Raw genomic sequence first — 24565 nt, 5'->3', positions numbered from 1 at the left:
CAGCTCGGACCGGTCAGCGGCTGAAGAAGGAACTTGGCAGCGAATGTCCTTGTGTTAGCAGTGGAACAGGAGAGCGGAAAGCTCGCTCCTGCCCACTATATCTCTGGACCACCAGGGATTCTAGCGGCAGAGGAGGTATGATAGACAGGGCAGGGAGCGTGTAGAGCCTGGTGGCCCAGCAGAGGCCTGCAACAAGTCTGGGCGGGGGGGGGGGAGGGCGTTGGCCTGAATATAAACCGAATATAAACATATTGGGGTCCTAAAATCCTGGTTTTTATTCGAGTATATAGAGTACCTTCTACTGTGTAGTAGAGGAAAAGACATGAAGGAATATGAGGCTTTTCCAAGTTTGTACTATATATAAATTAGTCTAAGGAACAGGGAAAGTGAAGAGAGGGTGGAGGTTGAAGATTTAAGAAAAGTGAAGTCAGTTGAATAGGAGATGGAGCGATTGAGAATCAGAGAGCGAGTAAGACAATGGTTAGAATGAGCTGAGAGTGGGGCAGAGGAAATAGATGTAGGAAGGGTGATGAATATGATGTGAAAGGAATGGAGATGATGTAAGGTTAATGGGAGATGAAAGACTAAATAATTAGGTCACTTAAGCAAATAATGGAAATGAGAACCAGCAGGCTCAGATTTTAGGCAAAAGCAAATTCCTATAGTGCCAAATTTGTAAAGCAACAACTCTCGCATTAGGGTTCTGTTACAGCTCTGCTTCAAAGAATTCCCCTTCATGGTCTTAGAGGGGAACTCCCCCCCCCCTCCTACTGTTTGATCCCGCCTTTGGTCTCAGAATCTTAAATGCAGACATATCAGTGAGTGAATTGTAATTAGAAGAATGGGAATAGTGCCTGGCATGGCAGCAACTAGGTTATATTGCATCAAGTATGAAAGATGTGTGGAAGAGGATGAAAGAGAGAACAAAGGAAGTGAGGAAAGGGAATGATGATGAAGTATTAAGCAGGGACTATCAAAGCAATAAGCAGTCAAGGAAAATGAGGGCTAAGATAAATGGGAGATGGAAGTTGAAAGCAGTGAGAAGTGAAATAAAGGATCTTAACAAGGTGGAGCAGGAAAAAAAGATGGGAAAGGTTCTAGAAAGCTAAGTATTTTGCTAGCACTTAGATTAAAGCATCTGGAAATGGGAGTTCCTGCATAGTCTCAACTTGCCAGCAGAAATATTTTCACATAGTGGAGATAGCCAGTCCCTGGAATAATGGTTTGGTTCATCTCCTATTGACCCCTTTACCTCCAGCCAGAACAGAAAGCTGAGACCAGTCCTGCTGATAGCATTCTCATCCATATATAATCCCACCAGCCTCATGGGACCAAGCAAATGAGCTCTGCCAGGCTGAGTGTAAAAGGCTGCAAAAAGCACCGTGTAAGGTTAAAGACTTTCCTTGAGGAAGCTATAGCTACTGCATGTTCGTCACATTCAGTCATTCTTCTCTCCCCATATATTGTCAAGCTTATCGCTTGCTTTTGTTATCTTCTTGTGAGTCACCGTCTATCAGTCAGGATGACACATACCACTCTGCCCTCTTTCCCTCTCTATTTCCAGTTCAGAGTATTACAATTGCATTTTTCTTTTGGGAAATGGTGGAATTACTTCATTTGTTTAACCTTTGTTGCTGCTCATTTTGGTTGAACAAACAATTTATATTCCCAATGCCTGAGGGAGCATTTGCAGGATAGTAGTGCTATAGCAGAGTTTCATTTGGTGACACAGTACTGAACAGGCAGAAAATGGTTCAATTGGGGACTGAGCTGTACCAAGAGAGAGCCTAATTTATATCTCTATATAGCAGTATTTCATTTACTTGCTAAAATATATATTTTGCATAAATGGCTGCAAAGTAGTCCAACTCAATAAATGGCAGGGGTGGGGGGGGGGGATCTTGGTTCACTTTGCTCTATCTTTTGGGGGGGAAGGGGGTTAGGTGAGAAGGAAGATAGGCCAGGAGGGATGTTTTCCATTCTGGGGGGTGAGAGGGGAGATCAGGATCTGGGCAATCATTTTTATGCGGATTGTAACCCATAATCATATGGGACCTACATAAGTTCCTGTGGCCAGAGTAATGTGCCAGTGCTTGGGTATAGCCCAGCACTGGGTTACCGGGGCTAACTCTCCCTGCAGCAGTCAGTGTTGAAGAAAAGACTGACTGCTATAGGCTGAATATTGATCAGAATATATACAGGTGCTGATATCCCAATATTCATATCAGGATGCAGATTTCACATACTCTGTCTTTTGTGCGAATGGAGTCTATACAGACTCCAGCCTTGTTTTTCTGCAGACCCATACTCTGGAATTCACACCCCAAAGCAGCTTCAGTAAGAAACCTCTTACATAAAATTTAAATTTACACTACAAACATTTTCTTTTCTCTAAGACTTTTGGTGGCTCCGATCAATGATGGGCATGGCTGCCCTTGTGTCGGTTCTCTGTATACCTCTCTCTCTCTCCCCTCCCCCCTCCTATCTAATTAACAGAGATCAGCTTCCTTCTTTTTAATTGTATCTGTTTAGATTGTTTGCTGCCTTGGTGCCACATATAGAAAAAGTGGTTTAGTTGGCATTGTAATAAGGATGCAGGGACTTTAGATCATTTAATATTTTTCTGTCCTTGCATTAATTCCTTTTGGAAATCAATTTGGCCCCAAATTAATTCGCTATTAGAAAATTTTGTTGCCTTGTCGTATGATACGATTTTATTTGGAACTTCAATGAGGTTTAAAAGTCAAATTTCAATGTCCAATAATAAATTATTACTAATTTTGACAGGAGTTGCCATTCATCATATTACTAGGAACTGGAAAGATTATACAAGACTCAATTATGCCTTTTGGTGGAATTCTGTATGTCATATATACAAGATGGAAAGAGTCATTGCTTTACAAAATGGAAATTAAGCTAATTTTAAAAAGATTTGGGGGCCATTGATTGTATATTCAAATGATTAGACACCTTTATGTATTTGAAACGTAATAATAAATAAGGGGCATAGTAGATGTTTTGCGGGAATTCATTGTTGATGTGGGGAGGGATGGGAGAGGGAGGGATTTTTATAATACTTAAAGAATATTGGTTAAGATGTACAACTGATTCTGTATATTATTCATTATAACATTGTATACTTGTTGAAGAATTGAAAATGAATAAAGATTAAAAAAGAAAAAAAAAGAAAAAGTTGTTTATAAAGTGAATAAACATAAATGTGTAGGGCTTAGTTCTGGACTAAGCCACATGTACAGCAGATTTGAATACTGTGGCATTGGTAGACATGCTGGGACAGTGGTCAGTAAACCAAAGTCCAAGAGGGAGGGGAAGGGAGCTAAATTGCTTACTACACAGCTCTTGCAGCAGAAAAATCATTGTTCAACTAGCATTGCTAATGTAATGGCAACATTAGGAAGAGCCTCAATCAGACCCACAGGGACTTTGTGACCATGACCTATGGGTATGGTGATAGCAGCTTGACGCCATTAACAATGACAGCTAGAGAGATTGAAAGGACAAATTTAATTTTATAAAGTACATGTAAATGATGTAGGCTGTATATTTTGCTCATTTAGGTGTCTCCACTTGGAATGCCACCAGAACAACCAGTCTGGAATTGTTCTTACCTTTTCCAAGGCCAGGATGGAGTTACTCTCTTCTCAGAAGGCGCTGCCCTGGTCCTTGAGTACTATCCCGTCACATCAAGTGAGCATGATCTGTACTGTAATGTTATGATATTTGTAATTCACCTTCCTGTAATAAGAGAAGAAATCGGAAAAGTAAATATTCAGTCATAAAATTATATAGAGAATGCATTCAATCCTGAACATTAGAAATTGTGGCACAATTTTTTACAGATAATTTGTTCATATAAAATTATTCTTACCATTCTATGCTAAGCTTTTAAATGGTAATTCTATAACAAATCACCTAAATTGGGAGGCCAAGTAGATGCCCCTATAGGCATCTCTACTAATCATTACTAAAATGCACCCATATACATTTGCACTTGATCAAGAGCATGTGTAAATATATGCTGGTGAAATACAGGCATGAATAAGTGTTTTATAAACTACACTGGTGTTTCATGACACCATCAGTGTTTTTAAGAGGTGATCCAAGGAAGGAGGAACAGCTAAAGTACAGTGGTGCCTCACATAACGAACGCCTCGCACAACGAACGCTGCACACAACGAACTTCATGTCTTGATTCACACAACGAACTTCGTTTCACACAACGAACTTCGTTTCACACAACGAAGTCACCCGAGCTGCCGAGGTATTGCATCCTTCCGCGCAGGCACTGCAGGCAGTCGTTAGTCACTGCGCTTAACTGCCCTCTCTCACTGTATACAGTCGTCCTTTTAAGATAAACTCAATATTTTTTATATATCATGGCTTCTAAAAAAAGCAGGAAGGTGATTTCTGTTGAAATGAAACGGGAAATAATTAGAAGGAGTGAATGTGGGGTAAAACAGTGTGACCTCGTCAAAGAGTTTGGCCTCAGCAAGACCACCATTTTCACCATTTTGACAAATTTATCTTTTTTTTATGTCATCTTAGCATATTTTATGCTGCAGAACGAATTATTTTTTTTAACATGTATTGTTATGGGAAAACGCGTTTCACATAACGAACTTTTCGCATAACAAACTTGCTCCTGGAACGAATTAAGTTCGTTGTGTGAGGCACCACTGTAGATACAACGTGGCCAAGTGTCAGTCACAGCCAAACCATACACATAAAAAATGTATAAAAATCAGTAATATAATAATAAACACCTTATATAAAAACTAGTGTTTAAGCTCGTTACATTAACAGGTGCTGGTAAAGCCTCCTTCCCTCACATGTCCCCTATTTTCAGCCCCAGCTCCCCCAAACCCATTTTTACCCCAGCCCCCTTCTCCCATCTTTTCCCTTTCAGCTTCCAAACCCAGCCCCCTTTTCTAACCAGCAGCATTTCCCTCCCCCCTTCCCTGTGCAGCAGTAGCATTTCCCTCCCCCCACCCACTTCCCTGTGCAGCAGCATTCCCTCCCCCTCCCTGTGCAGCAGCATTTTTGTTTGTTTTTCACTGGCTCCCTTAAAAAATTTCAACAGTATATAATTAATGCCAAAGCAAGTCATATCTGAAATAAAACTATCATAGCAACATTTATAGTGAACCACTAATAATGTATAATAATATTGTTTAAGAATGTCAAGTGAGTTATGTGAATTAATTGTAATAATATTGTACACTTGTTGAAAGAAATAAAAAGAAATAAAGATTAAAAAAAAAAAAAAAAAAAAAGAGAAAAATCCATAGTGAAGGACATCTATGGCAGCCATTCCCAACCCAGTCCTCTGGGCATACCTAGTCCCATCGGGTTTTCAGGATATCCACAATGAATATCCATGAGATAGATCTGCATGCACTCCCTCACTTACATGCAAATCTAACTCATGAATATTCATTGTGCATATCCTGAAAGCCCAGTGGGACTAGGTGTGCCTTGAGGACTGGGTTAGAAATGGGTGATCTAGGATGCTAAGGAAAACACACATTCACTCTCACACACTCACTCACACATTCTTATTGTATATATATTCTTTTTACCTGTATGTATAAAGTTTCTACTTCTATGTCACTTTTGAATGATGATTTGAATGGTTTAAACCCTGATACAGGCTGTAGCCAAAACTTGCCCAAGTTATGTCTTCTTATAATAAACCTGTGTGTGTGACTAATTCAGCTGTTCATTCTTTCTTGGATCACATCTGCTGTTGTGGAGGTCCTCTTTTTCTTCTTTTTCCATCAGTGTTTTGGCCTAAACAGTGTCCCCAAACACATCTATATGTGGGCAGGACTAATGTTAGAAATTTTGAAGGGGTGCCCAGAGCTGTCTGGTAGGCTACACATACTTCAACTCTGGGCATGATGGGGTCATAAGAACATAAGAATTGCCACTGCTGGGTCAGACCAGTGGTCCATCCTTCCCAGCAGCCCGCTCCCGCGGCAGTCCCCAGGTCAAAGACCAGTGCCCTAACTGAGACCAGCCCTACCTGCGTGCATTCTGGTTCAGCAGGAACTTGTCTAACTTTGTCTTGAATCCCTGGAGGGTGTTTTCCCCTATGACAGACTTTGGAAGAGCATGATAACCCTCTCCGATCTGTTCGTGAGCCCCTTCTTAATCATTCCTAGCATTCTGTTTGCCCTTTTTGCCGCCGCCGCACATTACGCGGACAGCTTCATCGACTTGACGACCAATACTCCCAAGTCTCTTTCCTGGGTGGTCTCTCCAAGTACCGCCCTGGACATCATGTATTCATGTATAAGATTTTTGTTACTGACTTGCATCACCTTTCTCAAGCCCATTTCTCAAGCGTGTTTATGTCATGTTGCAGGTCTTCTCAATTCTCCTGCGTTTTCACTACTTTGAATAACTTTGTATCGTCTGAAAATTTAATCACCTCACTTGTCGTACCAATTTCCAGATCATTTATAAATATGTTGAAGAGCACAGGTCCAAACACCGAACCCTGTGACACTCCATTCGTGACTCTTTTCCAGTCTGAGTATTGTCCATTTATCCCCCACTCTCTGTTTCCTATCCGCCAGCCAGTTTTTAATCCATGTGAGTATTTCACCCTTGATTCCATGGCTCACAATTTTTTGAAGTAGTCATTCATGCGGAACCTTGTCGAACGCCTTCTGAAAATCCAGATATACAATGTCAACTGGGTCACCCTTATCTATCTGGCTGTTTACTCCCTCGAAGAAGTTCATCAAGCAAGATCTTCCTTTGCTGAAGCCAAGCTGGCTGGGCCTCATCAGATCATGTTCTTCAAGGTGCTCAATGATGCGGTCCTTTATCAGCGCCTCTACCATCTTCCCCTGTACCGAGGTCAGACTCACCTTCCTGTAGTTTCCCGGATCACCCCTCGAACCTTTCTTGAAGATCGGCGTAACATTCGCTACCTTCCAGTCTTCCGGAATCCTTCCCGATTTGATCAACAGGTTGGCTATTAGTTGAAGCAGTTCTGTTATAGCCCCTTTCAGTTCTTTGATTACCCTCGGATGGATGCCATCCAGTCCCTGGGATTTATCATTTTTAAGCCTATCAATAATTTGCCTGCATACCTCTTCTACACTAACCATCAACCCTGTTAGATTCTTCTCTTCGTTTCCCGCGTATAGCCTGTCGGCACCTCCTTAACAATAGCTCTGCATGCGGGTTGCGTAAAAGTACATGTTGTCATGTCACTGTGTATAGTCATGGGAGGGTCTTTTATATGAGGCCATGTAAACATGTTTTAAAAAGTTTACACATCAAAAGTCTTTTATAAAACAATGCCCTGTTGGGTAAATATTCAGCTGGTAGCAGTCAGTGGGGTTTGTTTTTTTGGGCCAGCATTGGCATTATGCCTGAACATTCATTGCCAAGTTATGTCCGGACACCGGCATTGAACATCCAGGTTTGTGCAACCCGCTCTTTCTTATCTGGTTAAGTGCAATATTTAGCACTTAACTGCCTAAGTGAAAACAATAAAGATAGGACTGAGTTTTTTGCAGTCTGATATGTCCAGTTAACTTGATGGTTAAGTGCTAAATATCGGCACATGACTGGCTACCCCCTCCCCCTTTCAGTTAAGTTCCATTGAATATTGACGGATAACGCCACACAAGTGATTGCTTGCATATCGACCTCCTTAGAATATAAGTTATACAGAGATGGGATAATTTTATTATTTTTTTTTTAATTCTTTATTCATTTTCGTATGTTACAGCAAGTGTAGCAAATAAACTCATTTAAAACTTAAAGATACACACTTGATTAACTCTCATATAAGCATCAAATTTAACATTTCATTACAAATTAAAATTCTATAATATTTTAAATATTATGAAAGAAATCTAACATTTATATCATCTTTATTGAATCTAATAGTCCCTCCCCCTCCCTCCCTATTCAATAAATCATAAAATTATCCTTACTGTGAAATTATTGAAATACTCATGTATTATATAATAACAAGTAAAACCCACCCTTTTCCCCCCCTAATCAAATACCTTAACATGGGAAAAGTTAATCATTCATTACAAAAATCGGTTAACGGTCCCCAGATTTTCTGAAATTTACTAATATATAATATAAGCAACTTGAATGTGTATTGCAGCATTTTGCACTGTCAAATAAGCACTTACAAAATTGCCTTGTAGGCGCTAAGATAACATATTCTTTTGGTAATATACACGTGGACATGTAGATGTTCCCTGGGGGTGGATTGTAATTTATTTGTATACTTCATAAAATATGCCTAATCACATAAGGAAAAAAATGGGAAATCTTTACACTGGTCAGGGCAGGTGGAAATGCCTGTGTTCAGTTTGCAGAGGGCAGTTCTAAAAGGCACATAGGTACGTGTGCATACCAGGAGCAGTGATTCTTAAAACAGGTACAACATATGTGTCTATATGCCTTCCCTACCAAACTGCCCTGCTTTGAAGTATCTTCAAGGGGTTAATTCATTAATAGAATACCTATGTGCCTTTAAGAAATATATTATTAGAACCATCTGCAGCAGCATACACATATTTTATGATGGTATGTATGTAGAGCAGAGGAGTGACCTAGTGGTTAGGGCTGCAGCCTTAGTACCCTGAGGTTGCAGGTTCAAGCCCAGCGCTGATCCTCGTGACCCTGGACAAGTCACTAAACGCTCCATTGCTCCAGGTACGTTAATCAGATTGTGAGCCCACGGGGACAGATAGGGAGAAATACTTGACTACCTGAATGTAAACCAATTAGGTTATAAGCAGTTTATAAATACATGTACATGGTAACTCTGTCTGTGCTCTTCCCAGGCTACACTTCCAAAATGCCTATGCAAGGCAAGAGTATGTGAAGTCATGTAAGAGTGTTTGTGTAAGTTAACCACCACACAGGATGACTTCCCATTGGGTTATATAATATATTTATAGCCCTCCCGCACCTCCCTTCGCCACCTTGGTGTGCTCCAAATTCTGCCTCATAATAAAGGTCCTATTTTGGCCAGTTTAACTTAACTGATTAAGGCTGAAAATTTGGCACTTAACTGATATCCAGATATTCTGTGCTGCTGCTTAGATATGGCTCAGCATTGAATATCTGGGCATAAAGCCACCAGATGAATATTTACCCCCATGTTCTTTTAGCTTTGAAAACAAAAGACTGAGGAAGGCTTTTCCTAACCCGGAAGCCCACTGGAAAAGTGACTGAAAATACATTTCAAATACAGAAGCCCCAATATTCAGTGGCACAAGGGAAATACATGTTGATTTGGAAAAAAAAAACCAAAAAACTAAACGTTGGCATTTACACTTGCCCTGAGGTACAAATAAATGCAAGGTCAACTCCCCCTCCCTGATTTTGATCTCTCTCGGGATCAGATCCTGCCCATAATCACCCTCCCCCTGGCATTGAATCCCCCCCCACTCAACACCCCCTAACATCAGACATCCACTCACATTACAGATACTCCTCCCAAAAGGATCCCTCCATTACAGGATCCCCCCCCCTCCATAAAAAATCTAAATCCTGAACAGACCCCACTTGGCAGACCAACCCATCCTCCCCTCAGGCTCTTTCCAGTGACCCTGGTAGTCTAGTGGTAGCAGGAACTATCCCCTGTTTACTCCATTCAAAATGATGACCATTACCCCTAAAGATAATAAGGGTCTATTCAGTAGGGTTTTGGTTTTCAGTGTGGGGGGGGGAAAGGATATCAGAATAGGGAGCTGATGCTTGTGAGGGGTGTTGAGGGGTAATGGGTCTTGTGCTGCTGTCGGGGGGTGGGGGGAGATCAATGGCTGTGTGCAAACCAGGAGCAGTGATTTTTTAAAAAAACCACAAAAAACCTGTTCCCACATACATCTGAGGTAAAACTGCTTGCTTTTTCCCCCCCCCACATGCAGTTCCTGTGTGTCATATATACCTCAGTCTAACATCTGTCTAAGTTTGGCCTTCATGCCTGCTTGAGGACAAGAGTTAAGAATAATGAAAATGGATGGGTTTTCATGAATTTGTTTTTCTACATATTATGTGATTGCTTTGTCAGTGTCTGATATGATCCCTTGGCACCTTCAAACTCCATTGGGTTTCTCTGTGGTGGCCCTAAACCAGCACATTTATCATAAGCTGATGGCAGAAAACAGCCAACATGGACTTCGACTTGTGAAGATTCCAATCCAGGTAATATGGCGACACCCATGCTAATTATTATTATTTGAACTCTTTGACAAATAGACAAGCAGATGATCAAGTCTTGCCTTTTTGTGGCTTTGGCATTTCAAAGCTGATATTCAAAGCGGTGAGCACAGGAGGATTTAAGTGACTTTCCCAGGGTCACAAGGAATGGCACTGGAACTTGATCTCGCAACCTCTGGGTGCAAAGGCGGCAGCTCTACCAGTGAGCCACACCTTCCCACATCGCAGGTAGAGCCTGGCATGGCAAATGCTACTCCAGCTTAGAATTTCTAAAAGATTTGGAGTGAGCTCAGCATGTATGCACACCACTTCCTTCGACACCTTCTCTTGCCAGATCCAGTAGAGATTTGTACCTTCCCTGCATGATTGTGCCTAGTGCCAGTGTCGCAGCATGATATTACGAGATATGCATAGTTAATCAAGATTTATACCATGAAATCCACAAGAGTTGTGAAGGCAAGCCAGACACTATAGAAGATGGCAGTCTTTATTTTACTATATGACTCTTTGTACTGCACGGATGCTTGAAGCACTTGTGATGTTCACTGATATGCTCTTCCTGTGTTTTCTCTCATCAGGGCACTAGCCTAAGGACAACATCTGACACTTTCCCCAATGTGGGGTTGTCTCTGCTTCTGATCACCTCAGAGGTAAGGAAGTAGTCCAGCTGGAGGGAAGAAAAGTTGTTTTCAATTCTGCCAGCTTTGTTTAAGCTCCAAGCCATCTTTTTTCTTTTTATCCTCTTTCCTGTTTACTATGAGATAAATCTTCATGCCAGCCTTAATGAAAATGTAGTTTTCTGGGGCTAGCTGTGCCCAAGTATTATGACATTTCAAACAGGCAGTGATGCCTATGAGCACAATTTTTCTTTAAAGAAAGTAGTTTCATTAAACTGGTCCTGGGCCTCACTTATTTTATCTTGCACTGGCTTCATTCAGGGTCAGCATTTTCATTGGGTGAACTAGGCAGCTGTTTAGAGTGCCAAGATTCCCGGGAGGAGGGGGGGGAAGTTTAAGTTTCAAGTTTATTAAAATTTTTGATTAATCGCTTAATCTTGCTTCAAAGCGATGTACATACATAAAAGAAAATATTTAAATTACAACTTTAAGATAAAATTGCATTTTTTAAAAATTAACAATAAAACATTAATTAATATATTACCATTAAATAAAAAGAACTGTATACAATTAACAAACATGAATGAAGGGAAAAAGGGGAAATGAAATACAATTTATAATAGAAAAGAAGGTAGGGAAAAACATAAGGATGGGAGTTCAAAAAAAAAAAATGTCGAAAGCAGCATTATTGAATTCAATGGAAGAACTTGTTAATCAAATGCATCTTTAAAAAGGAATGTTTTTAAGTTAATCTTAAATTTCTCAATATCATGTTCTTTCCTTAAATATATTGGCAGAGAATTCCAAATTTGTGGAGCAGTAACAGAGAAGATAAATTGTCTTCTAGTATTAATGATTTTGAGAGATGGAATTGTTAATAAATGCTGTTCGTTGGATCGTAATGTTCTATTTGTAGAGTAAGGAATTAGTGTTTTAAAAATAAATGCAGGTGTTTTAAAAAACATCGCTTTAAAAGTGAGTAAGCTTAGTTTATATGTTATTCTATGGGATACTGGAAGCCAATGAGCTTTCTTGAGAAGTGGTGTTACGTGATCAAATTTTTTTGTCCTTGTTAGTAATTTAATTGAAGTATTTTGTATTATTTGAAGCCGTCTTATTTCATTCTGTGCAATTCCTTTATAAAGGGCATTGCAGTAATCGATTTTAGAGATTACTAAAGAGTGGATCAGGATATTTAGAGATTTAGAACAAAGATATTGTGAAAGAGAGCGAATTTGACGGAGTCTATAGAATGATGACTTTACGATACTACCTATATGTTCATGAAAAGGCAAAAAGCAGCAAGCAGTCTTTCATGAGCTTACCCAGCGCTTCCCACAGTGCTTTGGCCTCCATGGTATGAAACACTAGCTTTTATGGGCGAGTCACTTAACACTTCACTGCCCCAGGCACAAAATAAGTACCTGTCTAAAATATGTAAACCGCTTTGATTGTAACCACACAGAAAAAGCGGCATATCAAGTCCCATCCTATTACCCTTCTTATGACCTTGTAGCTCATGCCTTGAGACTAATCCAGTATGACAGAGAATGCTAGTTTACCCTTGGGCCTGTAGGCCACAGGGGATGAGCTATCGGAGGACACGTAGGCTTGCTAGGAGGGAATTTGAAAATACCTGCTCACTGCTTTCTTACTGCCCCCCAAATCTTGTTGCTGTTAAAATGTCCTTTTTCTATAGCTGTGGCTGGGTACGTTGGAATGGGGGATGGAGGGCAGGGGTGCAAGATTGAAGCTTTACCTAGGGTGCCTAATATTGCACTGACTGGCTGCATTTTCTTTGCAGCCTGTCTCTCAATCTTGCAGATTTGTAAAGGCAATTTCAGTTTTCTTTAATTAGGTTTCCAAGGGTTGTGCGAGCTTTGTGGCTGCACAAGATGCAAATATGAAAGGGGCACAAAAATTGCTCCTAGACCACAATCTGCTCTCATTACCTACAGCAAACCAGGAAGTGCCAGTGGGTGAGTTGCACAGGGTGCAACTATAGCTCAGTATGGTCCTATTTCTTTGTCACTATGGGCATAAGTTTATAAAGCACTTTACATGCGGGAAATGGCTCTTATAAAGCTGTGCAGCTGAATGTGTTCATGTATGTATGTAGGCCAAGAAGATGGCCTGTACTTATGTTTACACATTCACATGGACCATGCAACAAGGTATTACTTGCATATACACAGACCAAAAGCAAGGATGGAAAAAGCCTCAGATACAAGCCCTTCCCACCATCCACGAATGGATATAAGATGTTCAGGCTAAAACCTCATAGGCAGAAAAAAACAACCTTGATATTGTATATTTAATTTAGGCTCTGTGCGATGCAAAAACTAGAGTGTAACAAAATAGATGAAGAAACTTCAACTTATCTTGCAAAACTAACCGGTACACCAATGTTGCCAGCATTTCATATTACTGCTGCCTCAGGGTGTATCAGTACAGATCAGTGGCTTTAAGAAGGGACTCTGAATGAAAGCCTCCACGGCTATGAGGTTTTAGCCTGAACACCTTAGATCAGTGGTCTCAAAACCGCAGCCTGGGGGGGCCACATGCGGCCCACCAGGTACTATTTTGAGGCCCTCGGTATGTTTATCATAATCACAAAAGTAAAATAAAACAATTTCTTGATCATCTAATCTAATCTAATCCTTAGGTTTGTATACCGCATCATCTCCATGTTCGTAGAGCTCGGCGCGGTTTACAGAGAAGAAATAGGAAGGAACTACAACAGAGGGTTAGAGGTAGAAGTGTGAAGAAAATTTAGAGGACTTGGGATGCCAAGATAAAAGAGTTTCCTTGATTCCTAATTTGGAGGGAGACTTACATTTTTGAGAAAAGCCATATGTCTCTTTAGCTATAAACTACAATATTATTATTAAGACTTAGCCAAAAGCAAAGATTTATAAACTATAAAGAGCTTTATACCTCATACATAAGAACATAAGCAGTGCCTCCGCCGGGTCAGACCATAGGTCCATCCTGCCCGGCAGTCCGCTCCCGCGGCGGCCCAAACAGGTCACGACCTGTCTGAATCACCAGAAGGGGCTCCCTTGCCACCTTGGTTTCTCATTGAAGTCCTATCTTCCCATCGAAGTCCTAAAATTGTCATTTCTTTAATAAGGCATTAACTATTTTTTCTGAGGCCCTCCAAGTACCTACAAATCCAAAATGTGGCCCTGCAAAGGGTTTGAGTTTGAGACCACTGCCTTAGATCCATTCGTGGACGGTGGGAAGGGCTTATATCTGAAGCTTTTTTCATCCTTGATATATTGTGCTGTTGGCCTGTGTATATGCAAGTAATACCTTGTTACACGGTCCATGTGAATGTATGATTTATTTCTGTAATTGGATTTTCACTATATCTGTGTTCTTTTTTGCTGTACTTATGTTTAACCAGTTTGGGCTGAACATGGGCGAAGTTGCGATGTATGCATATATTTTGTTAAGTATATGAAAACATATAATAATACACCTAGCTACTAAAATTCTCTTTCAAAGTCAAAACATTTTTTTAATAGGACCATGAAATGAAAATAGTTAAATCATTGGGACAACCATTTACCTTTAATTTAAAGCCATTTTTCTCACGATGAGAAAGTTGGCTGTTAATTAAGGGTGGACAGATGTCCCGATGATTTAATTACACTGCTCCCTCCATATTCACGACTTTGGCGCTCGCAATTTCGGTTATTCACAGTTTTTAGCTTGGTGGCTCCACCTCCCCCCAAATGACATTATCCTGGAGTGCAAAGAAAGTTCAGCGCATTATTTTTTTTCAGCGTGGTCGGGCGAATGGCAGCATCAGAGAAAAGTGTGCAGAGAGAAAAATTTTAGCACTTGCTTCAGGGTGATATGGTATTGCCTCTCCTTCAGGAACAGGTCAGATCTCGCTCCATATTCGCAGTATGGCTACAAAGCGTAAGGCTCCTAGTGCTAACGAAAGTGCTCTCAAGAGGGAAAAGAAAGCAAAGACCTTACCAGAAAAGGTAGAATTATTGGATATGCTTCATAAAGTCAGCCTCCGCTGTTGCTCATCATTATGATATTAATGAATCTGCCATTAGGTACATAAAGAAGAAGGAAAAGCCAGTCCATGAAGCCATTGCTGCAGCTACACCAGCGGGTGCGAAAACATTACATATTGTGCAAGATAGCAATATCTCGTGTGTAGAAACTGCAACATTTATGTAGGATTGCTATAAGAAGAGAATTCCTGCAGACTGTGTTGATAAGAGGAAAGGCAAAGTCTTTGGGCTTCTTTTACCGTATTTTCACTCATATACCGCGCACCCGTGTAAAACGCGTACACGGGTATAGCGCGCGGGAAACTGTAATTTATGTAAATAAATTTTTATATACCGCGCACACCCCTATTCCGTGCATGCCGCCCTGACTCTCCTCTGGCCAGCCCGACTCTCCTTTAGCCCGCCCCCGACTCTCCTCTGTCCAGCCCGACTCTCCTCTCCCCCTTGAAGTCCTGTCCCCACCCTGAAAGCCTGATGCCCCCCCCCGACGTCCGATTCACCCCCCCCCCCCCGCAGGACCGCTTGCACCCCAACCCCGAAGGACCGCTCGTGCTCGAACAAGCACCCCCACCCCGAAGGACCGCTCGCACTCCCACAGCCTCCCCACCCCCCCCATCATGTAGAAGCTGCCTACCGTCGTCCTGCTGCTTCCTCTGCCGACGGTCCTGCCCTTTCTCTTAGCCCTGCATCGACGCTGCTTCCTCTTCCGGCGGTCCCGCCCTTGGGGAAGAGGAAGCAGCGTCGACGCAGGGCTAAGAGAAGGGGCAGGACCGTCGGCAGAGGAAGCAGCAGGACGACGGTAGGCAGCTTCTACATGATGTGGGTGGGTGGGGAAGCTGTGGGGGTGCGAGCGGTCCTTCGGGGTGGGGGTGGGGGTGCGTGTTCGAGCGCGATCGGTCCTTCAGGGTGGGGGTGCGAGCGGTCCTGCGGGGTGAATCGGACGTCGGGGGGGGGGGGGGAACTATTTAAAAAGTATAAAGCGCAAGGTTATGCCCGGTTTGTAAAAATCGTGTATAACGCGCGCGTTATATGTGTGAAAATACGGTACTAAGCTGCGTTAGCGTTTTTAGCACATGCAGCATTTTAGCGTGCGCTAAACCTGCGCTACATGGCTAGAACTAATGCCAGCTCAATGCTGGCGTTAGCATCTAGCACGTGCGGCAATTTAGCGCACGCTATTCCGCATGTTAATGCCCTAACGCGGCTTAGTAAAAGGAGCCCTTTGTATGATAACTTGAAGAAAAGGAAAGGTGAATTGTCACAATCTATGGACTTTCAGGCCAGTAAATGGTGGTTTGATAAATTACGGCACAGGTAAGGCCTAGGTAATGTGAAAGTGACAGGAGAAGCAGCATCTGCCAACCAAGAGGCAGCTAGAGAGTTCCCTACCACTTTTAAAGAAATTACTGAAGAGAAGGGAGATGTACCTGAGCAGGCATTCAGTGCCAATGAAACTGCTCTATTTTGGAAGAGAATGCCACAGAGGACTTTCATTAGTAAAGAGGATAAGTGAGCGCCAGGCTTCAAGGCTGCAAGGGATAGATGTTTGTGCAAACACAGCAGGCCATATGATAAAGCCTACACTGATTTATAAAGCTGAGAATCCCCAAGCCTTGAAGGGAAAAGATAAGTCCCAGCTACCTGTTTACTGGATGCACAACAAGAAGACTTGGACAACGAGAGCACTGTTTCTCAAGTGGTTTCATCAGTGTTTTGTGCTTGAAGTAAGAAAATACCTTGCCAGTAAGGGAAAGGAATTCAAGGTTCTGCTGGAATTGGACAATGCCCCCGGATATCCAGAACCACATGAGTTCCACACTGAAGGGGCTGAGGTCGTCTACATGCCTCCCAACACCACATCTCTCATCCAGTCTCTAGATCAGGGAGTAATGAGGACATTCAAGGCACACTACACACGGTAGTCCATGGAGAGGATTGCCCTCAGAGCTTTCTCATATTCACAGTCCGGATCTTTACATGAAAAAGGTTGGAGTCCACTGACTTAACAGTACTGTGTAAATTACGTACATAAGCGAGAGACATGCCCATGTCCTACCCATGCTTCTCCCACACGTACTTTCCCTTGCATTTATTCACTATTACACACCCTTGTAGAATAGCATTGAACGTGCTTAGGTGTATAAGTACTATTTTTCTGCATATACACATGCAAGGGCTCCATAAATACATCTGGTATTGATACAGTAGAATTACCTTTTCTGTGGCTTATAAAATTATCATCTCCCCCCCCCCAATTGCACCTTCAAATGCAGTTTGAAAATTCTATTCATAATAGATGAAAGAGTTTGCATTCAGAAAGATGAGATATTTTTAAACCCTGTTCACTACCTCTACACTAACACACATACAAAATAAATGTGGAAAACTAATTTGAGATGGAAAATAATGGCCTGCAGATTTTATCACTAACTCCCTAGAGATCGCAACTACTGGGCCTGGTTGGTCAGGTGATACTTGTGAGTAATTGCCCTAGAGGGTCAAGCAAAGGGGTCCACAAAGATGATGGATTATTCACAAGGGTGTCAGTAAGGTGGTGAATTAATTCCCTTCTTTCCAGCTGGTTGTGATTCTAAATTATCACTTCCAGTCAGGCAGAAAGATGTGCCTGCATTCATTTGACTGATTACTGGTTTGATTGGAGATCTGTAATATTTTTTTTTCATCCTCATTAATATATGGAGGAGTATAAGAGAAAATGAAAATACTGTTTATGGGCTTTAGTGGATGGAGACTGTGTGTGCATTTGTACATGTATATATACAGCATCTGCTTTGTTACAGCAAGCAATGATAAAGCAGAGTACAAATTAGCATATTTACCATCATCACAAAGGAAGATGGAACTTTTTTTATTCGTTTATGAAAGCTACAGCTCTATTGAATGGATTTGAGTGTTTTGTCCAAATGTATTCAATTATTTTTTTTAACTACACCTTCTGGACTTTCCACTTCAATTTCTCTATGCAGTAGGCACTTATTAAAAAAAAAAAAAGGAGGGGAATTTTAACTGGGGGCTCCTTTTATCAAGCCGTGCTAGCGGGGTTAACGCGTGCGACGTTTCATCACGCGCTGGCCAAAAACTACCGCCTGCTCAAGAGGAGGCGGTAGCGGCTAGCGTGGCCGGCGGTTTAACGCACGCTATTTCGCGCGCTAAACCGCTAGCGCAACTTGATAAAAGGAGCCCTTGGAGTTCATAGTAAAGCTTTATACAAATTACTCAAACATCTTACTTCTGTACAACTCTATTTTCAGTAGAAAAATACGGGCAAAATCTTTCACACACAGGAAAGATAGTCATAAGGGGGGGGAGTGATTTTACAAAATTTATTTACATATAAACTGGCTTTATAAATTTATCCTGTGGATAATGTGCACAAAAGTACATGCAGCACAAAGGGCTCCTTTTACGTAGCCGCGTTAGCGGCTTTAACGCACGCGACTTTTTATCACGCGCTAACCCCCGCGTTGGCCGAAAAACTACCGCCTGCTCAAGAGGAGGCGGTAGTGGCTAGCGCGGCCGGCAGTTTAGCATGCGCTATTACGCGGGTTAAACCGCTAACGCGGCTTCGTAAAAGAAGCCCTAAGAAGGCACATATTTTTATATAAACTGCATGTAGGCATGCTCTGGAGCAGAGTTCAGGAAGCCTGCGAGTAGAGTCATTAGGTGTAGCCTTATAGAGCACTGGGCTTGACATGCTGGGGTGCCCAGTTCAAATCCCGCTGCTGCTGCTTCTTATGATCTTGGGCAAGTCATTTAACCCTCCATTGTCTCATGAACAAAATTAGATTGTGAGCCCTCCAAAGATAGGAAATGCCTAGTTTAGAAGAATATAAATCACCTTAACCCTTTCAGGACCATAAGGATCGTAGGCCAATTTTTGTGGTTTTGACGACATTTTTATGGTAAAAAGGGCTTGCAGATGCCAAAAAATTGATTTTTTTTGAGAAATATCATTATTTTTATTTTAAAAAATCACACTTCTGGCTTATGGACAGTGTGGCAAGTGAATCTTCTCGTCCATCTAGCAACGACGCTAATGAATGAATGTCGGAACCAGTTTGTTTACATAAAGGCAGTATCATATGGAATCCGTACATATCAAATTTAGAACTGTAGACTATCCCAATCAAAATTGATAGGATTTTAAAGTTATGGGACAAATATGTCCCTTGGTCCTGAAAGGGCTACGCTAAAAAGGTGTGAGCAAAATCCAAATGTCTGGTTCCAAGGATTTGTAAATCTCTACAGTTTCAATCTAGCTCCCTATACTGCTGGTTTCCCCGGTGTCAGGTCAAAAGCGCGCCGGGACAAAGGCGCGAGCAGACAATTGAGCGAAGCGCGGAGGCGCGCACCGAAGAAAATTACTGTTTTTAGGGCTCCGACGGGGGGGGGGGGGCGTGGGAGGGAACCCCCCACTTTACTTAATACAAATCGCGCCGCGTTGTGGGGGGGTTTGGGGGGTTGTAACCCCCCAAATTTTACTGAAAACTTCACTTTTTCCCTGTTTTTAGGGAAAAGTTAAGTTTACAGTAAAATGTGGGGGGTTACAACCCCCCAAACCCCCCACAACGCCGGCGCGATTTGTAGTAAGTAAACTGGGGGTGCTCCCCAACAAAATCCCCCATCGGAGCCCCTAAAAACAGTAATTTTCTTCAGCGCGCGCCTCCGTCTTGCGCTCAGTTGTCGGTGCGTGCCTTTGTCTTCCGCGTTGTTGTCTATCAACCGGTTTCCCCTAATATTCTATAAGCACATTCAGATTCCTATGTATCTCTATAAAATAGATGCCTAAATTGGCAACCGATTATAAAATTACCCACTCATGTGACATGTCTAGAAAAGAAGCACCATTGGTAAAGGGTTCATGTGAGGTCAAGTTTCAAGTTTATTTAAAATTTCTTCTACCGCCTAATCAAACCTTCTAGGCCAGGGGTCTCAAAGTCCCTCCTTGAGGGCCGCAATCCAGTCGGGTTTTCAGGATTTCCCCAATGAATATGCATGAGATCCTATGTGCATGCACTGCTTTCAATGTATATTCATTGGGGAAATCCTGAAAACCCGACTGGATTACGGCCCTCAAGGAGGGACTTTGAGATCCCTGTTTTAGGCGGTGTACAAAAGTGTTAAAATCATCTATTAATTAAAATACAGTTTAAACACATACAACAACACTAGGGCAAATACTAGCTTTTAAGGACTAATAAACTAACCAAAAATGAACAAACAGAGACAAGAAGGAAAGGAGGGCTGGAATTACAATATGTAAAGAAAAAGAAAGCATGTAAAAGAGAAGAACAATAGGAAGGGGAACAGGTATTAAGACTCCTAAGTGCTAGGATGTCCTTCAAAGGACAGTTAGGTATCAAAAGTTTCGAGAAAGAGAAATGTCTTTAATTTTGACTTCAAGTTTTTCACGTAAGTAGTTTGGAATACTGTTCCAAAGATAAGGTGGGCACTTGGAATGCTCTCCCGGAGGAGGTTGTGATGGAGACTACTGTTCTGGTTTCAAACGCAAGTTGGATGCATACCTTCTTGCTAATCATATTGAGGGTTACGGGAAAACCGGGTCTCCATAAAGGAGTACCTAAATGGGCCTCCGCGTGTGCGGATCGCCGGACTAGATGGACCTAGGTCTGATCCGGAGAAGGCATTTCTTATGTTCTTAAGGGGCGCTAACAGCAAAAATTGCTGACCTTAATGTATTTATATGTTTCAGTGATGGGATAACAAGAAGGTCAAGAGTTAATGATCCTTTGAAACATTTTTTTTAGGAAGTGAAACTCAAGTCAGGACTGCAACAAGGCTTCTAGGACCTGAGATTGCATTTTGATACACTAACAGAGAAATATACACAGAAACAGAGAAAATGGCCGCAGATACCATATAGCCTATCAAGTCTGTCCATCCCTACAGTCTACTTTCCTTCCTTTCCCTTAAATGCATGTCCCACACTTTCTTGAATTCAGATAGTCTTCATCTCCACCAGTTCCACCAGGATGCTTTTCCATACATCTATCACACTTTCATAAAGAAGTATTGGTCAAGAAATGTTTTTTTAGTTTACGAATGTTGAGGAAGGTTAGCCATCGACATTTCTCTGTTTTGGTCCAATCAATCATATTATCTCGACTAGATTATTGCAATGCTATTTACTTTGGCATTGCAAAAATCTGTCTCCAAAGACTACAATTAATCCAGAATACTGCTGCAAAGTTGATTTTTGGAAAGAGTAAATTTGACCACGTGACCCCTTTGATCCTGAGTCTTCATTGGCTCCCGGTTTATCTTAGAATTCAATTCAAATGTGCTTGCATCTCTTTCAAAATTTTATATGGTATTTTTATTCCCCCTTGTTCCCTTATTATGGAATGTTTACAGATTCTCATATGCAAGAGGCATCCAACAATTCAAAACTTTCCCTTCCTTCCAGAAAAGGAATTAAAGGAGTTAAGATCTTTAGTCAATCTCTGACTTTTAAACTTTTGCAACTATGGAATGAACTCCCCTTAACTCTGAGGAGCCCCAGTTCTTTCCAATCTTTTTGTAAATTTCTATAAACTTTTTTATTTGCTAAACATTTTGAAAATTAATCTCTTTTGAAACCTCTGTTCTTTCTTTTTTTCAGTTCTTATTTAATTGTTGTAAACCGAGCCGAGCTGCCTTAGGTTGATGATCCGATATATAAAGTTAAGCTGTAGTTTAGTTTAGTCCTAGGTCTGTCCCCTTTTCACTTTCACCTTATGCCCCCTCATTCCAGAGCTTCCTTTCAATTGAAAGATACTTAACCTCCTGTTCATTTATGCCACAGTGGTATGTAAATATCTCTATCATCTCCTCTGGATGCCCTGGATTTAAGTCCACTGCAGGGACATTTGTGTGACCATTTTCATACAAATGCTGCCAGATACATCTCCTTTCTCTGGTTTTTTGTATTCATAATTTTGACTGTTTATTTTGGACATTCTAACATATTTTCAAAAGAGAAACCCTGACATTTATCTTGTTTGAAAATGACTGTGAGAAGGATGGAGTTTTTTGGGTTTTTTTTTTAAATGTTGTTAGTGAGACGACTCAATTCTGACTTGGACTTTCTTTCAAAAAATGTATCTCCATCTATTGCAGAGTCTACTTTATTCCTTATTGTTAATAAATGACCCGTAGCTAACTTTTTGACATATTTGTGGATCGATTTGTGGAGGAAGAAGTGGCCTAGTGGTTAGAGCTACAGCCTCAGCTTTCTCGACGCTTTTGATACCTAATTGTCCTTTTAAGGACATCCTAGCACTTAGAAGGAGTCTTAATACCTGTTCCCCTTCCTATTGTTCTTCTCCTTTACATGTTTTCTTTTTCTTTACATATTGTAATTCCAGTCCTCCTTTCCTTCTTATCTCTGTTAATTTTTGGTTAGTTTATTAGTCCTTAAAAGCTAGTATTTGCCCTAGTGTTGTTGTGTGTGTTTAAATTGTATTTTAGTTAGTAGATGAAGTTGCAAGGTTTAAGCCCTGTGCTGTTCCTTTTGACCCTGGATAAGTCACTTAATCCTCCATTGTCCCAGGACATTAGATAGATTGTGAGCCCACTGGGACAGATAGGGACAAATGACTGAGTACCTGAATGTAAACCACTTAGACCAGTGGTAGGCAATTCCGGTCCTCGAGAACCAGAGGCAGGTCAGGTTTTCAGGATATCCACAATGAATATATATGAGATGGATTTGCATGCACTGCCTCCTTGAGATGCACATCTATCTCAGGCATATTTATTGTGGATATCCTGAAAACCTGACCTACCTGTGGCTCTTGAGGACCGGAATTGCAATCTATAAATAACTAAAAGAAATAAAGAAATATTTATATAACTTACATATGCACGTTCATTTGAAAGATGGAATTCTAAATTTGCAAAACATGTAAAATTCATTCTGCCGATATAAATGCGCATGATTTTATATCGCTGGGTTTTACTAAACCACAGAAGAGCTTTTTGCTGTGGGCCGGCGAGGTAAATGCTTCGACGCTCATAGGAATTGAATGAGCGTCGTACAATTCACCTCGTCGGTCTGCAGTATGAAGTTCTTCCACGGTTTGGTAAAAGGAGCCCTAGGTTTGTTGAAGGGGATTTTTTTTGTTCTTTTTTTTTTTTTTTTAATATTTTATTTATTCATTTTTGAATTCTTACAACAAGTGAATTAAACATATTATAATCAATTATCATATGGCACTTGTATTTACAAACAAATCCTCTTATAATATAGAATAAATCCCCCCTTTTGTCAATATTCCTACTTCCATATGATATACATTCCCCATCCCACCCCTATATATCTACTACCCATGTGCTAAGAAATCTGATCATTAGAATAATTAGTCAATGGTTCCCAAATTTTTTTAAAATTATGAAGATTCCCTTGTTGTAACGCTAACACCTCTTCCATTTTATATATATGGCAAACTGAGTTCCACCAAAATGTATAATTTAATTTAGTATAATCCTTCCAATTTTGAGTAATTTGTTGTTCTTTTGCAGGAAGGGATATGGTTTTAAATTATTTTTTTTTATATAGATCATGTCCATTGACTATCAGATATCTCCCTGTAAGCTTTTGTATACCATTGGAAATGAACGTTTCCAGAACAACTTACTTTATCAGAGATTTCTTATTATAGAGTTCAGTAAAACAAAATTCCATTGAGTTGCTTTGCACCTGTTTTCATTTAATAGAGCTGTTCAAGAATCATCTCTGCACTCATTCAAACTCTACAGGTCACTCAATAATAATAAATCTTGGTAGAACAGATCAGGACTGAAAATGATTTTGAGTGTTTCCCACCAATAAATCAGCTTAGGTCTGAAATGAAAAGCCGCCCATTGTGGCTGTTACCAGCACTGCCGACTCTGGAATCTCTGCTATAAATCTTTTTAAGCACCATCTTTTACAAGACTTTCCAGTACAATAGTGGATAGTGCCATGTATCACCATACAAAATCTTAAAAATATTCCCCAAGCTTTTTGACACCAAGGACCACTTTTATAGAAGGGACCGGAGGGGAGGGGGGGAGGAAGATTCGTGACAGGTTCGTAGGGCAGTTTTATACACAATATACATTACATTTCTGTTATTATTAAGTTATAATATCATAATAGAAATTATACAACTTACCATAATGCAGAATCAGAGGAAGCCCTTGTTTTCCTGCAGCCAAACAATCCCATCAGGGGACAATGGAAGACAGTGACATGCGTACAGAAGAACCCCGATGACCCCGCCAACACATCCCCCGCGCACCTTTCCATGTCTCCCTCCCATCCCCCACGTGGGGCAGAACCCTGATGACTCTGCCAACCCATCTCCCTTCTCTCCCACGTGCAGCAGAACTCTGACGACCCCGCCAACCCATCCCCCCTTTCCATCTCTTCCTCCCATCCCCCATGTATAGCAGAACCCCGATGACCCTCTGACCGTGAGGCCCCGCCAATCACCAACCTCCGTCTGACAGCCGGGCCGCGAGAGATCCTCCATCCCCATCATCTTGTATAATGATGTATGGCACTGTAGAGCAGGGGTCCCCAACCCCTGATCCGCAGCCCACTAGCGGGCCGCAGCCATCTGACAGCCAGGCTGCATCCCTCAGCAGAACCCCACCGACCTCCGTTCTGAAAAG

The 24565-nt window shown here is 41.3% G+C and overlaps 1 protein-coding gene across 6 annotated transcripts in view; it reads left to right on the top strand.

The window, feature by feature from the left end:
• The window catches only part of CCDC33 (coiled-coil domain containing 33), a 293168-nt gene that overhangs the window by 161078 nt on the left and 107525 nt on the right, over positions 1 to 24565 (top strand). For all 6 annotated transcript variants that reach the window (XM_033919717.1, XM_033919716.1, XM_033919715.1 and 3 more), the window contains 3 exons: positions 3579 to 3708; positions 10082 to 10215; positions 10809 to 10880. In XM_033919717.1, coding sequence (XP_033775608.1) covers positions 3579 to 3708; positions 10082 to 10215; positions 10809 to 10880 — 336 coding nt within the window. The remainder of the gene's footprint in view (positions 1 to 3578; positions 3709 to 10081; positions 10216 to 10808; positions 10881 to 24565) is intronic.

This window comes from Geotrypetes seraphini, chromosome 14, assembly GCF_902459505.1.
Source record: "Geotrypetes seraphini chromosome 14, aGeoSer1.1, whole genome shotgun sequence".
Classification (NCBI taxonomy): domain Eukaryota; kingdom Metazoa; phylum Chordata; class Amphibia; order Gymnophiona; family Dermophiidae; genus Geotrypetes; species Geotrypetes seraphini.
This window is presented reverse-complemented; position numbering and strand designations above follow the sequence as displayed.